Here is a 16,232-nt window from a genome sequence, read left to right as displayed (position 1 = left end):
CTAGATCCTCACTAGGACTCTCCCGTTGCCTGGCTCCTCACCAGGACTTTCCACTGCCTAGCTCCTCACCAGGACTTTCCACTGCCTAGCTCCTCACTAGGACTTTACCACTACCTAACCTCCAGTTAGGACTTCCAGACGCCTAACCTCCAGTTAGGACTTACCTAGTCAAGTCTCCTATCATCCCTGACTTACTTGACTTGTCTTCTTATCAACCTGGTCAACCCTTTGACCATTTCCATAACCGGACGATTGCTCCAGCAATCTCCTTATATTGTCAAACTCCTTATATTGTCAAAGATCAAAACTGAAATCCTGACTCAAGCTTGACTCAACTCAAGATTAGTCAAATTGGTCAACCTTGACCTAGGGAAATTGCCCCAACAAGAAGTAGATGAATAGTAGTACTGCAGTATATGAGTGTGTGCAAGCACATACCTGGCTAACGAAGCTAACCTCTTTTTATACTACTTTCCCATAATAGTCGTCATAATAAGATATCAGAAAATGTCTTGTGTTGAGGTATATCGGGTAACGGAGGATGTATGACGGACTTCCATTAAGTAGAGGAAGGTTCTGTGGCATACATATAGCAGAGTATCGAAATATTCCCTGACAAGTAACCGTTATTCTCTAATAGACGATTGTAATTCTCTGACAAGGTTGTTCCCTGGCAATGGTTCGACCGACGAGGAGGCCGACCGGAAGTGGACTTGAAGCAATGCCCATGAGAAATGAGAATTGGGGTGCTGAACCCTGGGTGTCCGACCGGCACTGGGACCGACCAAGAATAAACTCGGAGACATGCTTATGAGAAATGAGAATTGGGAACTAAGCCTTAGGTATCTGACCGGCACTGGTACTGACCGAGAGTAGACTGGGAGTCATGCCCATGAGAAATGAGAATTAGAGAGCTAAGACCTAGGTGTCCGATCGACACTGGGACTGATCGAGAGTAGACTAAGAGTCATGCCCATGAGAAATGAGAACTGAGGAGCTGAGCCCTGGGTGTCCGATCGGCATTTGGACCTGCTGTGAGTAAACTGGGAGTCATGCCCATGAGAAATGAGAACTGAGGGGCTGAGCCCTAGATGTTCAACCGGCACTAGAACTGGCCGTGAGTAAACTTGGGGTAATGCCTATGAGAAATGAGAACTTGGGAGCTGAGCCTTGGGCGTTTGATCAACACTAGAATTGACCGGGAGCAGACTAGGAGTCATGCATATAAGAAAATGAGAACTGAGACGCTAAGCCCTAGATGTCCGATTAACACTGGGACCAATCGGGAGTAGACTAGAAGTTTACCTTAGAGGTGGTTCGTTTAGTCATGTGTATTCTAACTCGAACCACTCCTCATCTTAACTTTAATTGTCACCTTATTGCCCCCAGGGCGTAGCACAGACGGTGAGCGCATGGTATCTCTGGCGTAATGGCCAGGGGTCGATTCTCAGGAACTGACGACCTGGGGTTTACCCCGCCATGCGCCTATGGCCTGTGTACCTGCATGAACCTCCCTCCATATCCGTGGGGCCGGCACTAGGGGGGCCGCTAAGGTAGCGGATCTACCTTTTTTTAATTGTCACCTTATCACCCCCGAGGGCATAGCATAACTGGTGGCCGCATGACATCTCTAACGTAATGGTCAGGAGTCGATTATCAGAAACTGACGACCTGAGCTTTATCCCACCATGTATCTGACGCATGTATATCTACATGTACTTCCCTCCATTTCCATAAGACCGGTACTAAAAGAGCCGTCAATATAGCGAATCTACACATTTTTTTTTTAATTTTTATTATCACCTCATCTTAACCCTTTATTCTATATCATTTTGGGGACCATTCATAACATAATAATAATAATATGAAATTAAAGATAATCTTTCAACTTATATATTTTTTTAACAGAAAAAGAATGTTATTTGATAAATCTCTGCTCAAATATAAAAGGCATTTTAAAAATATATAAATAAAATAAAAATGGGTAGACAGAAATTTTTATTCTAATTAATAAATTGGGATAGGAAATGTATAAAATAACAGCTGTAAAATAGCCACCACAGGCTGTAGGTCCAATTAATTAATTGGCTCTCGCATAATTAAAATTTTCCTTTTTTTTCCCTCTCAACTCCCAAAAATTTGAGCTGCTGGATCCCTGTGGAGCAGAGGGGCGGCTGAGCCGGCTGTACGATCGACGACGAGATGGACGGATCCAACCTCGATCAGATCTTGCAGGACGCTGACGCCATCGAGGAGGAGCTACGGGAGGTGGAGCGGCTCCACCAGCGCCTGCGCGAGTCCAACGAAGCCGGCAAGGCCCTGCTGGATGCCTCGGCGGTGCGCGCCCTCCGCCTCCGCATGGACGCCGACACCACCATCGCCCTCAAAAAAGCCAGCCTCATCAAGCTCCGCCTCCAATCGTTAGAGCGCACCGATGCCACCGGCGGCTCCGCCGACCGTTCCCGCGCCACCGTCGTCGCCGGCCTCCGGCACAAGCTGCGCGCTTCCGTGGCAGCTTTCGCGGAGCTCCGCCGCGCGGTCTCCGTCGAGTACCGGGAGATCCTGGCGCGGCGGTACTTCACCTTGACGGGGGAGGCGGCGGACGAGGCGACGGTGGAGGAGCTGGTGGCAGCAGGCGAGGGCGAACGGCTTCTGCAGCAGGCCATCGAGGAGGGACGCGGACAGGGACTGGAGGCCGACGTGGTGGCGGAGATCCAGGAGCGGCGCGGCGCCGCGGAGGAGCTGGAGCGCAACCTGGTGGAGCTGCAGCGGCTATTCGTAGACATGGCGGTGTCGGTAGGGGCCCAGGGTCTGCAGATGGACGACATCGAGGCAAACGTCGGCCGCGCCAACTCCTTTGTCCGCCATGGCGCGGAGGAGCTCGGCGCCGCCCAGCAGCAGAGGAGGAGCACCCGCAATTGGGCTTGCATCGCCGCCGTGATCCTCGCCATCGTCATCCTCGTCGCAATCCTCGCCGTCGTGCTGACTCTCGCCGCGAATAATAGGAAAATCTTGAGCTTCTCACTCTTCTCTCTCTCTGCTACTCTTTTTTAACCTTGGCTGCTTCTTTGTTGTAAAAAGGCGGGTCCCGTCGCCCAGCGGCCCCCTCACCCCTGCCCCACGAGTATGAGAGGGAGTAAATCACGGTGAATACGGGCCCGACGATGACATGGCGGTCGAAGGTGTTTAGCACGGACAGATATTGATGTTATCGCAATTGCTGCCGCAGACCTTCGACCTCCCGATCTATGTTGTAAGAATACCATATCATAACCGGTTGATCCCGCCCGTGGGGGCACCTTGGCTGCTTCTTTGATTGATCCCACACTTGTTCTTCGTTTTCTTCTACTTTGTATTTTTTTTTTATCTGTTATAAATGGTTCCAATTTAATTAAAATGATTCTCGTTTTCAATATTATTAAAATTTCTACGATAGTTTTACTTACTCAACTAATCAACCACTTAACTCGAACCAACCAATCCTAACCGGTGAGACAGGCTGGGTCCATCCCATTAAATCTACCTCACCAGTTAGATTTAAATAAACTTAACGTTCATGATTAATTTAACATTTGACTTACGAAAAAATTTAAGAACATCTTCATAAATAACATTAAGAAATAATATTCGTAAATTCATCAATCAATTTTTATCAATATTTTAAATAAATAAAAAAACTTTCAAAATCAATAAATAAATTTATATTATTAAAATTAATAATCAATCCAAAAAATTTATATTATAAAACTTTTAAATAATCATCAATCAATCAATTTAGAATTAAATAACATCTAAAATGAACTAAGCTCAAATTAAATTTAAATCAAACAAAAGTTCATAAAAATAAAATTAAATCAAATTTAAATAATTATTTTAACGGCTTGATTCATTTTAGGTTTGGTATAACTTGATTATCTTATCAAATTACACTATAAAATTTGATTCAATTTGACTCATTTCCAGCTCTATCATCGCTTATAAGCGACCCAGTTGCTCTAACCAACTAAGCAGCTAAATCATAGCATTAGAGGAATTAATTAAAGATAAATTGGACCTATAACTATAAATCTAATAGGAAAAAGAAATGAATACCTCTCAGTTACAAAAATCGAACATGAAGGAAACCTAACCATGAGTTTAAGAATTCTGTTGTGCGTTCCCAACCAAAGAGTGCAATCCAAAGAAGAGATGACTTCTTGCCCATGCGAGGCAACCGGAGGCCCCGTAACCTTCAGAAGAGGGAATATTAACAAAGCATCGCCCTGGAAGCCAAACAACCACTATCCGGTGGTACCTATATATAAGAGGCGACCATATCTCCCGTCTCTATCTACCGACAGTTTATTCAAGCTCACACAGGAAACCATTAGATTCACCATGTCAACAACCCCATCCGCTCTTCAAGCTTCCGAGAATTTTGAGCCATCTTCGGAATGGGTTCATGAAGAAGCCTTCAGAACACTTCTCATTTATCTCCCAGGTAAACCCCCTACAATTATGCTTTCCTTCATCCACTTGGTATAATTAAGAAGCTGACATACTAGCATGCTTTGATGGATATCATAGGATTCAAGAGGGAACATATCAAGGTACAAATATCTAACAACGGTTACATTAACATAAGCGGCGAACGGCCGCTAGACGGTCAACGTCGGAGCAAGTTCACAAAGCAATATCCATTGCCAGAGCACTGCAAGGTGGCACAAACCCGGGCAAAGTTTGAGAACGAAACACTGCAAGTTAGGTTCTCCATTGCTCAAGATGTGGTCACTCTTCCTCTGGTGCCAACGCCCATAATGCACAAACCACCATCGTCGCCGATGGAGAGAACTACAACTCAGCAAGGGGAGAAGGCACAGGAAAGAAATGGTAAGAGTCAGAAAGCAGTACCTGAAGAGGAAGAGCTACGAAGGAAGAAGCAGTCTGAAGCCAAAGAAGAAATTGGTCGTAAGGAACAGCCGAAGGCAACTGGTATTCAGGAGAAAAAGCAAGAGAAGTTGCAAGACAAGGGTAAATCTGAAGAAGGCAGATCAAATAGTGACATGAAACAGGACTACAGGATGAGTCCTGCACTTAAAACTGAAGGCAGATCAAAGAGTGATGTGAAACAGGGCCAGCAGATCAGTCCATCTCTTAAACCAGAAGAAGGCAGATCAAAGAGTGATGTGAAACAGGGACAGCGGATGAGTCCTGCACTTAAAACAGAGGATACATCTAGCCTGGAAAAGAAACAGGAGCTACACGAGAGCTCAAGTTTTCCCAGTTCCAACGGCAAAGGCACCGTGACGACAGCAAAGTACAGTATCGACAGCCTTTTCATGGGGCTCCCTCCAGCTAAGAAGACACTGTTGGTGAATGTGGTTGTCGCCGGTTTAGTGTGTCTTGGAATTGGATTGTATTTGAGGTACAAATAAGGAGACAACTAGACTTGGTTGATGTCTACAGTGAAGAACACCTCAGTTTGCATATATGTAATGCAGTAAAATTAATAAGAAATGGATGAATTAAAACCAAGCTAAACATGCCTAGCATTTGAACTGATTTCTATCTTGATCTTCAATGTAGAGTTGCTTGTCTTTCCAGGTCACCAGTCAACATGGCGGAGCACCCTGCTGAAAACTTTAAAAATTCCCCATCATCCAAGTGGAGCAAGCCAGTGCACAAATTTAAAGTTGACAGTATATGTAAAACCATTCCATATTGATTGAGAATATTGCAAAGTGAAGTTACGTATTGATTAAGCTTTACCCAAACAGATTTGCGCTGCCAAAAGATAGTAAACTATGTTCTGCACGTAGCCAAACCAACAAGAAGCTTGGTTTCCCTTATCTACAGAAAAAGTCTACCAACACTCAGGATTAAGATAAATTTTCGTAAGTTCTCATGCAAAGATACAATAACATTTGAATTCAACAATTACACGTAGACAAAAGCATACGAAATCCATTCTACTGCAGCCTGTGGCTAGTGGGTGAGCAAATCTTAGGCATAATGTCCTCATTGCATAAACAAGTTCCGTCATCAATCCATCAGTGTCCCTGTCATTTTCCTCTGGCCTTCTCTAGATCAGGTAGATCTGCAACCAGACAAACATGGTTCACCATCTCAAGCTGAGGTAGAAAGAACGCACTCAGACCAATTAAAAGCCATTTGCTAATGCTTGTGACTATGATCCAGTAAGCAGAAGAGAAAAACAAGAATCATTAGATAACTGATGCATAAATGTCTAAATGATACACCAACAGAGTCCTGAACCAAGTTCCAAAGTGGAACTTGTAGCTAAGCAACTAACAGAAACCTGATTGTTTGCATCTACAAATTGAACTTTCCGTAACCATTCAGAGTTCGTATGCCTCAGCTCAAACTATATAAAATCAATCGACTACTATTTTATGGTCTCATGAATCCTTACCCCCCTGTTCCCTAGAAGTACAGATAAATAATCATTAACTAGATCAAACTGTAATAATGTAAATGAAAAAAAGGTTGAAATTAGTAATGGGCGACCCAACAAGCCACAGAAAAAAGGTAACTCCAGTCTCCCACTTTAAATGTGTTACTCAACCAAGATATCTCAAATAGAATAAAAATTTGACAAACTTAATGTGGAAAAGTAGTTCCATAATTGTTCTTTCAAATTGGACATTCTTTGCAGGGAGAGAAACATAAAATTAAAAGGGAAAAAACTCTGGAGATTCTTACAGAGCAACCCATCATCGTCAGTGTCATCGTCATCCACGCCCTGGGCAATGACAGCAAGAATAAGAAGTTATATACACTGCAATCCATTTGGAAATAATTTAAGTGTACAAAAGAGTGACTCACCCCATTGTTTTCATCGTCAGATGCAAACGAATCAGCTGTAAAGAGATGGAAATCAGACTTGATGTATCAAAAAAAGAAGACCTTGACACTCTTCTAAGAGATCAAGATCAATGGCATATTAGATTCATCTGATAAAGTCATCTACATCTAGATGCTAATGATCAGTTTACAGGTTAGGAGCCAAGGAGAAGAATTTCACTGTAAGAGCATAATAAATATTATATAATTCACATCACTTAGCCTTCAAATTAATTAACCAGCTGGATAATTTATGATTCACATAACCCAACAAAAGACAGTTTGAGTATTCTAGAGATATTAATATCAATTATACTTATCTATTAAATATCCGTGGTACATATTATTTGGAGACGTGTTATGCTTATTGAAGAGAATGATAACTTGAAATTAAAATTATGGAGCAAAATTCTAAAATTCGCTAGGTGCTAGTGCCTAGGCCGCCTAGGCAGGGACTAGGTGCTACTAGATGGATTTCAAGATATCAACATAAATTACATAATAAATCACATTCTATAACTCCAACACAGTAACATCAAATTTAAAATGAGTTCAAAATTACACAACTAATAAAATATCACAAATTTATTCTACTTCTTCTTCTCTATAATTTTCAATAACTTGTTCATCATCAGATACAAACTCAATATCATCATTGTGATCCTCTTCTTCTTCTTCAGATGCAAAATCATCCTCGTGAAGTTCTCACACTCTAGAGCTTCTTCGTTGTAGATTTTCATCCAATTGCTTCATCAACCATTTGACAAGTGATCCTAACTTCAGTATCTTCCCCACCATCCACAATCCAACCTTGCGCATTTGAAACATCTTTTGCAAGAAGCATCGATATTCCTTTCTTTCTCTCTTTTTTGTTTGTTCAACAATCTAGTATTAAATTGGATAAATACTAGATTGTTCAAGCTGTTGATATCCAACCTATTTCTTTTTGTAGTATGAATCTTAAAAAAAAGAGTAAATATTATAGTTAGTAACATGAATATAAACTTTAAAAATTAGTATTTTACTTTAATTAAAGACTTAAAGTTTAAGCTTACTCCTTCAAATGTACTTCAATTTCTTTCACACCCAAATAAACTTATAGTTAACGAAAGTATTCTCAAAGCTACTCTTAGCAAGTTGGGTGTGTGAGCACCGTAGGTACTCCACCATGCACATGGATCAGATGTATCATCATTTTTTTCACATTCTTTTGTGGCCAATATTTTCCCAAATAACTCAGTCTTGTCTTTATATTTTGCATATTCCTTATTAATAATTATATCTTGTAGATCAAACTTATCGGCATGCAAAATTTCCATGCATTCAAAAATCCTCATCACGGCCTCCTCAAAAATAGAGATTTCAACAAAAAAAAGGTAGTGGTATGTAATGATGTATCAAGTCTATCCTTTATATTTGACTCAATAATCACTATGACAAGCTGATAATTTGATTTCACGTTGTTTAGAGCCACCTTGATATCTTCTATAGCTTGAAGAAACTCCCCATATAGAAATCCCATGGATAGCTTTTTATCTCCATCTACCAATCGAAGAACTCTTACCAAAGGAGCAAGTATTTTCAAACAAAATGTCATATCATTATAACAACTCATGCTCATCACAGTAAGTCAATTTCCCTTTATTTTTAACCATTTACATTTCTTCCACATATCACTTGTAAACATGACCCTTAAACTAGATTTTTTTTAATCAAATTGTGCAATGTGGCCGACCTATGTCTCTCTTCTTTGTGAAACTTCTCATCAATGACAAAGTCTTTCGGTGAGCATAAATGAAAATGGTAAAAGACTTGACTTGCTCAATAAACTTTTTATATCGTGGAAGTTTGCCAATACTTTCAAGTATAAGATTAACAATATGAGTTGCACAAGAACTCCCAAAGATCTCAATCCGCTTTTCTCTCATCAATTTAGTTGCAATCATATTGTTGGTGGCATTGTCTGTTACAATCTACACAATATTCTGATCTCCTACTTGTTCAACACATTTGTCAACATACTCAAAAATAAGTTCAGCTATATGTGTCTCGTCTACTACTTAGATGGTAAAAATGTAGTATCCTCCTTGCAATTAACACACAAATTTAGTATGTTGTTTCTTTTTCTATCACTCCATGCATTTGTGCACCCATTCTTTGCCCATTCTTCTTCATGTTTCTTCAGCAGTTATTTTGTTCTTTCAACTTCAACTTTCAAAAGTAGCTCCTAAGTTGATATTGAGTTGGATGCTTGAATCTTGGTCCAAATTGACTCACTGTCTCCATTAGTTGCTTGAAGCTATCATTATCAACAACATTGAATGGGATCCCATTTTCATAAACCTATCTCCCAATATACTATTGAACTTGTTAAGTTCTTTCTTTGAAAAGAGCCTCATTTATATTTTTTTGGTGAAGTATTTTATTCCCACTTGAACCTACAATTTATGGAGAAATCATCAATGCATATCTATCCATGGGGCCAAGTGGAAGAGGTTTTTTAAATCCATCTATCCCTTTCAATTTCATTACCTTCTTCATCTAGAGGAATATTCACCTCTTGCTCTACCACTCTCTTCTTCCATTCTTTTGTTCTTCTTTCGGTTTCTTCCATCTAAAATAACCTGTTTGCACTTATTGCAATCTTCTTAAGATGTTTTTTTTTTGACAACCAGATACATTTTCATGTATATTTCCAATGTGCTCATTGATCCTATAAACTCCATCCGACATTATTTTCCCACATAATTTGCCTTTAACTTTGTCGAGGTTCTTAGGATCATTCAAAATCCTAAACTCCCATCCGATGAGATTTGACTTTCTCCAAAGCATCTCAAATTCGGGCTAAGTGATGAATGTCATCAAAGATGGATTACTTGACATTGTTACCTATTGTTAATCACTTCAATAGTTAATTGTAATAACCCAAAACGAGATTTAAGAATAAAATTTGCAACTTTAGAAACTATGTGATTTAATCGGATGATTCATCTTATCCACCATTTTTCTCACAATGTTATTAAACCTTCGATATTTATCAAGTAAAAGACCACTGCTCCAACTCTAATTGAATTCATAAATCACTTTGAAATTTATTTTTGTCTCAAGCTTCAATATTATCAGCCAAACAAAATATCAGAACAAGATGCTTATGCAGAAACATATTTTCTTTTCATTAAGAAAAAAAAATAGAAATGGCAAACTCATGTAGAAATCGAGTGGAGAAATCAAAGTTAAAACAATTTTTTTTTTCAATTTGCAAGTATCAAAATTAAAACAAATTACCATTCAACTTTAATGAATATTACGAGTGTATGATGAAATGACGTTTCTAAAGGATAAGACTTTAGCTAACCTTTAATTCAATCCCTTCCAAGTTGCCTAGCTGAGAAAAGATCAAACCATGGTTTAAAGTGTCATGCTGAAACAGTTGAAATGGGCGAAACATCTCGTTCCGCCCGGCGACCGACACGACCCGGGCACCAAACCCACGACAGCTACGACATGTTGCGCAACCCCGTGGCCACAACGAAGAGGTTGCTCGAACCCGCAATAGCGGCGGAGGGGCCGCATAACCCTTCTGCTGCCGCTGCGGATACGTCGCGTGACCCTGCGACCGCTGCAAAGGGATTGCACGACCACCACGGTCGTGCCGAAGAAGTCACGCGAGCCTCGCGACCATGGCTGAGGGTCACACAACCCCACGACAACCCCAAGTCGCATGATTTCGCAAGTGGTATCAGATTTCGGATTTTTTTAATTAACTCCCAACTATAATGGAAATAATCTAAAGAGGTTTTATTAAACCCTAATAAAATTATCTAATTAATTTTATATTTCATTTATTTTAATTTAAAAATTATAATAAATTTTTTATTTATTTATTTATTTATCTATTTTCATATCTTTTCCTTTTTTTAAAGATTATTTTTTAGATTGTTTATTTTGTTTATTTTTAAAATATTTATGTTAATTTTTTTAATTAATATATTTTATATTCAAAAAATATCGAAATTATATCGACACGACACGATACCAAAACCGTATAGTTCCGGTCCAGGACCGAAATCTCGGCACGGATTGAACTTTTAAACCTTGGATCAAACAATAATTTTTTCTTCAAATCAATTTCTGTCTCCTTTTAACTCTGTGATTTCTCCAAAATGTGAGCACTCTGATTTGATTTCAATACGATGAAAATGAAGTTTGGTTCTAACCACTAAGGCAAGCCAACAAATTGATTTTCTTATTGGACCAAAGTTTAGGGCTTAAAAAACTTAAGCCCAACACAAAATAAAAGGTTAGATTTCGATTTTTTTGTTAATTGAATTTTAAATTTAAAAGCCCAAACTAAAAAAAACATGAAAACCTATACATTATTTCTACGGCGCCTAAATTAGTCGGCACCTAGGGCCGCCTAATCCCACCTAGGCGCTATGATGGTTGACTAGCATGTTTTCGGTGCGACGCCTAGCACTTGGAGGCGGTCACCTAAGCCGATTTTTAGAACATTATTATGGAGAAACATTTTAGAAACTTAAGTATGATTTGAAATAATATAGGAAATATAATTTCCATAATAAAAACAAAGAATAAGATGAATAGTTTGAATACATATGAAATATCTATAATCAATTATTCAACAAAGAGATACTACAAATGATATCATTATAGAAACTTAGTTAAAGCCCGCGGATGCAATATCCGCATTTCACCTCATGCTAAAAATTTCCTTTTGCAAAGTTTAACCTAGGTTGTTTTAAAATTATCAATTCCATTTTCAAAACTTTTGTTTTCGGCTTAAATATTCCAATTTACACTTTGCACCATCAAAGGTTTCCATTCATTCCATACCCCTTTTTTCAAATCTTTTAACACCTAAACCCTTACTGAAAAGTAGCTGTAACAACAACCCTTTTCCAGTGGAACAAGATCTATTAAGCACAAAATACAAAGTTTCTAAAGTCTAATCTACGATCATGTTGTTTCTAGAAGCATAAACATGATAATGTTGTAATCAACAGAAATCTCAAACTCTAATGAAGAATGCAATTCGGTAAAGCCAGCTAATTAATTGCAAAACAGAAATAAGTACACATTTTTCCAACTTTATGCATTAACTAAAAAGTTTATGCAGAGATAAACCACAAGATTGATTTAATGAAAATAAAGTGAATACTTAAATGTCAAAATCATATGAAAGTTAGTGAATTACTGACAGATGTCAGATTCACAATTAGTCATTGTTCTAAGATATTAAGTGTTAAAACCATGAACACATGAAGCTAGACATGAAAGAGGTCTAACATACAGTTTGTTTACTCATTTTGACATTTTTCATGGAATAAAACAATTGAAGGTTAATGCAAAGCATACTTTTACTCTAGATGCATACTTACAAATGTCAGACTGCTCATCTTCATCACACCATTTATTCCAATCAACTTTAATATAAGGAGCAGGTTTTTCCTCTGACTTCAGCAGCCGCTTCCACCATGCCTTTTTCTCTTTCTTGATTGAACATATTATGTTCCTCATCCCAATTTTTGTTTTACTAGCCTGAAACAATTAAAAAGAGAGAGAGAGAGAGAAACAAATGAACTCCACAAAATGATATCTTAATCTGATACCTCCATGCATCAAAATCTTTGACACTAAAAGTAAGTTGGTGTCTAACTCGTGGAAATTTTGCCATAGTCAATACAAGTATATAACACCAAAAACATTCATCCCTATGTTTAAGATCAACAAAAAGAGCATATGAATTCACAGTTACTCCAGGTGAGCTACAAGCCACAGAAAAAATCATTGTAAAGTTAAGCATAATACCAAAATATATATCTTCCATGCCCCACTCTTTTATGTTCTGTCAAAGACGCCTGGTGCCTAAATATGTTTTTGATTGTCTCATGTCCAACGCAGTCATTTTTCTCACACACATGAATCGTGGATAACATAAGTAAGAAAAACCTTCATTACACATATCAGGTTGATCAGCGAGGTACTTCGAGCGTAAAGAAACATTAGTTCTGGATTAACAATAATTTTAGTCAAATAGATCAGTCCTTCAGAAAAGGAGCCAAATTCACTAAATATTAGTTAGCAACAAGGAAATGTACACACCTTTTCCATTTATAAAGAAAGAAACTAAGGAATCTTACCTCAGGAACTGTGGTGTCATACAACTCGAGGTTGAAGTCAAAGAGCTCACCTTGAGCCCCAACAGCCGAGAACTGAAACACTCCCTGGGGCTGACTCTGCACCAAAACATCTCTTGCATCGGGCAGAGAAACAGTCAAATAGATCTTATCCGAGCGCTGTGCCCACAGAACTTCGGGCTGGCGACTGTATAATCAAAAATCCACATAATATAACCAAAAATAATCTTGGTCAAAATCTGTAACACTAACAATCACAGAATGCCTCGACGTAGACACGAAGGTCTAGGAAAAAACAAATTTACTACGGAGTGAAATCACTTTGATCGATAACTGAAATCATCGGGAAAAAAAATATGCGGTACCAGAGGAACGTACTTGCTTCTATTTGACGAAATCGCTGAATCATGAATCATTTAAACCTCAACGAGACGAGAAACAAACCGAATGAGGAGAAATTGAAGGCGAGTTGATAGGAGTCAAGAAGATAAGATCCTGGCTCACCCCATGGATGGAGACGACGACGGAAAACACAGCGAAGATGAGAAAAGTGTTGGCGAAGAAACCCTAGAATTTGGAACAGGGAGCTCTGAATGCTTCGACGGCTCGCAGCGTAACGTACGAGGAGAGAGAGCGCAAGTAGAATAAATAAAAGTAGGGAAGAAGAAGAACAAACTTATATATTAAAATTTAAATAAGTCATAAATTTTAATATTACACATTAAAAATATTATAATTTAATTAGATGTTAAAATATATTATATGAAAAAATATATCAGAATTTTAAATAATCGTAAATGCACGTTTAAAATTTTTTTCACTTAACTATTTTGTATTTTATTTTAGAACTCAAATGCAACGAACAATAAATCTCTATTCTATTATATTAAGTGGGGGGTACATGATTATCCTAAGATCTCCTATATTATTATTTATTTTTAATTAATATTATCTCATTTTATCTTTATTAATCAAGTCTTTTTTATTTTATTTATTTGTCATATCACTCAAATAGCTTAATTGAAATATTCATTAAATGTCTAAAAAGTATCTATCAAAATTTTCCCTCGAGGGAAATAATGAAACTAAATATTTTATAAATTTTATTATTGGTATGTCGGTTTTCACAAAGAATTCATTTTAGAATCTATCCATTTCATAGCATTCTCCTAAGCCCCAAATTTAATATTTACATATACCTTAAAAATACTTGTCAATAAATACCATCAAGTATCTTTAGTTTTCATTCTTCCCTAAAGGAAGTGCAGCAGTTAAGCATGCCACAAAGGACTTCACATGCCTCAATCCTTCTTCTCTGGAGTTTGCTTCGCCTAACAGTTTGACGATGGCGCTACCGACAATCACGCCATCAGCTCCCCATGATGAAATCTGCAGAGCAGAGTTGATTGGTGTCCTACAAATACAATGGATGAGTTCATCAAGTGCAATTCATTAGAGTCACTGTGACCTGCTTGACGTGCTGTGGTTTTGATACTCCAAACCCCACTGCAACAGGTTTCCGAGATGTCTGTGAAAAAGGTTACAACTTCATGTAGCATATATTCTACAAAATTACTAATTAGCAGAAGGCATTATTCTTTTCGATGATCGATCGGAGACTCACCTCTTTAACTTCCTTGAGGAGAAACTGTACCTTAGTGTTCACAATATCGCGGGCGCCAGTTACCCCAGCAGAGCTTACCTGTGAGGCCAGAGAGGAAGAAAACTTGGTTATGAATGTTGCTCCATCAATTCAATCAGTATCTTATTGATCGACCGATCAGCTTTGTATGAATGCTCACAAGGTACACAAATCCTTCAGAAGCATCAACAATAGCCTTCATTTTCTTCTTTGGAGTGGCAGGTGTAGTTAGCAGAACCTTTTACACATTTAATTAGACTTCAATCAATCAGATGCATGAGCTTGAGGGCATTTGAGATGAGAACCTACCATATCGATATTTTTCTCAGCAGCTTCTCTCCTTAAAGTTGCACCATCTTCAAAGGGAAGGTCTGGCACAATAAGCCCTGTAGGACAACGTACAATTTTCTTTTTCTGTATAACACAAAGCTTCAAATTTAAGGAGTGTATAAATGATCATGGCCTTTGCATCACCTTGTGCACCAGCATCTTCTAGTGCAGACAGGAACCACTGGCTTCTGGAGCTTGAAATCAGATTATAATAGGAGAACATCACAACTGGGCAAGAGATCTGTGGGACGACCTGCAGAAGATTTCTAGCTTAAAAGCTTTGCGAAATGAGATGGCTTCCTGAATTTCCTGAAACACTAGTCTGCATTACCTCCTTCAGCATGGAGATGACTGCCTTTAGATTTGTCTTGCTAGCCAGAGCTCTCTTGTGGGAAGCCTCCACAAATCAAAGCATTTAGTCGATAAAAAAGTTTCCAGAATCAATGATCTATTTGAGAAAGGATTAACTAAGAACCTGAATGACAGGTCCATCCAACACAGGGGCATTGCATGGCAACCCCAGCTCAATTATATCAGCCCCACAGCAGCTCAGCATCTTCAAAGCCTTTGCTGTTGTTGAAAGATCAGGATCTCCAGCAGTAATGTAGGGAATAAATGCAACCCAAACATCATTAAAATTGCCATTAAAACTCGTCTAGCTCACTCAATCCCTAGTAGCCCAATCGATCAACTCGACTAGCCAAACCTACTTGCACCACCCAACTTAGATCCGCCCAATCCATCCAAACTGACCAACCCAAACAAAAGGAAGAAAAATTTTCAGAGCCAACCTATAATTGAGAGGGCTTAATTACTTACCCTTTTCTGTCTTCTCAGAGAGGAGAAGGTTTCAGAAATGCTGAATGCTTGAACTCTGAGTATGAAGTCTTGTCTCTCTGCCATGGAGTATACACAATCTGTTGAAGAAATTTTCAATCTGTTGCTAGCCACGGCCACACTTGCAGAAGCCATTATCATCTCCCTCTTGTTACTAATTCTCTTCCTCTGAAATTGGATTATAGTTTCTCCAGGCTATTTATAGATTTATACTCTGAAATGAGCTTGTGCTTCACATATATTATAAAATATACGCCCAAATTAGCAATAGCTTGCTCAAGCAAATAGAGGCAAACTGACGCTTCTGCCATTGAAAAAAAAAAGTCAGGCATCTAGAATTTTTATCAAGATTTTCCGCCAAATGTGAGGACAGAATTTTAGTTTAATTTTGATTGGTTACTTGCAAATCAAATCGATCTATA

The 16,232-nt window shown here is 38.6% G+C and overlaps 4 protein-coding genes across 4 annotated transcripts; 2 read left to right on the top strand and 2 right to left on the bottom strand.

The window, feature by feature from the left end:
• Positions 1-2,102: 2,102 nt before the first annotated feature.
• On the top strand, positions 2,103-3,338 carry LOC122016796 (syntaxin-121-like). Its single transcript, XM_042574195.1, has one exon. It carries the CDS (start codon positions 2,203-2,205, stop codon positions 3,052-3,054), a length of 852 nt encoding a protein of 283 aa, XP_042430129.1. The 5' UTR covers positions 2,103-2,202; the 3' UTR covers positions 3,055-3,338.
• Positions 3,339-4,308: 970 nt separating this feature from the next.
• On the top strand, positions 4,309-5,514 carry LOC122015835 (protein RESTRICTED TEV MOVEMENT 2-like). Its single transcript, XM_042572894.1, has 2 exons — positions 4,309-4,480; positions 4,567-5,514. Exons 1-2 carry the CDS (start codon positions 4,378-4,380, stop codon positions 5,412-5,414), a joined length of 951 nt encoding a protein of 316 aa, XP_042428828.1. The 5' UTR covers positions 4,309-4,377; the 3' UTR covers positions 5,415-5,514.
• A 316-nt stretch (positions 5,515-5,830) lies between these two features.
• LOC122015836 (co-chaperone protein p23-2-like) lies at positions 5,831-13,651 on the bottom strand. The gene is made up of 6 exons (XM_042572895.1): positions 13,506-13,651; positions 13,005-13,188; positions 12,243-12,402; positions 6,826-6,860; positions 6,703-6,742; positions 5,831-6,076 (listed from the first exon to the last, which is right to left on the bottom strand). The coding sequence occupies exons 1-6, from the start codon at positions 13,508-13,510 to the stop codon at positions 6,042-6,044; spliced, it is 459 nt and encodes a 152-aa protein (XP_042428829.1). The 5' UTR covers positions 13,511-13,651; the 3' UTR covers positions 5,831-6,041.
• A 475-nt stretch (positions 13,652-14,126) lies between these two features.
• On the bottom strand, positions 14,127-15,590 carry LOC122016566 (tryptophan synthase alpha chain-like). The gene is made up of 7 exons (XM_042573912.1): positions 15,305-15,590; positions 15,118-15,226; positions 14,953-15,029; positions 14,804-14,881; positions 14,626-14,703; positions 14,470-14,529; positions 14,127-14,390 (listed from the first exon to the last, which is right to left on the bottom strand). The coding sequence occupies exons 1-7, from the start codon at positions 15,314-15,316 to the stop codon at positions 14,238-14,240; spliced, it is 567 nt and encodes a 188-aa protein (XP_042429846.1). The 5' UTR covers positions 15,317-15,590; the 3' UTR covers positions 14,127-14,237.
• Positions 15,591-16,232: the final 642 nt, after the last annotated feature.

The sequence above is a fragment of the Zingiber officinale genome, chromosome 8B (genome assembly GCF_018446385.1).
Source record: "Zingiber officinale cultivar Zhangliang chromosome 8B, Zo_v1.1, whole genome shotgun sequence".
Lineage (NCBI taxonomy): Eukaryota > Viridiplantae > Streptophyta > Magnoliopsida > Zingiberales > Zingiberaceae > Zingiber > Zingiber officinale.
This window is presented reverse-complemented; position numbering and strand designations above follow the sequence as displayed.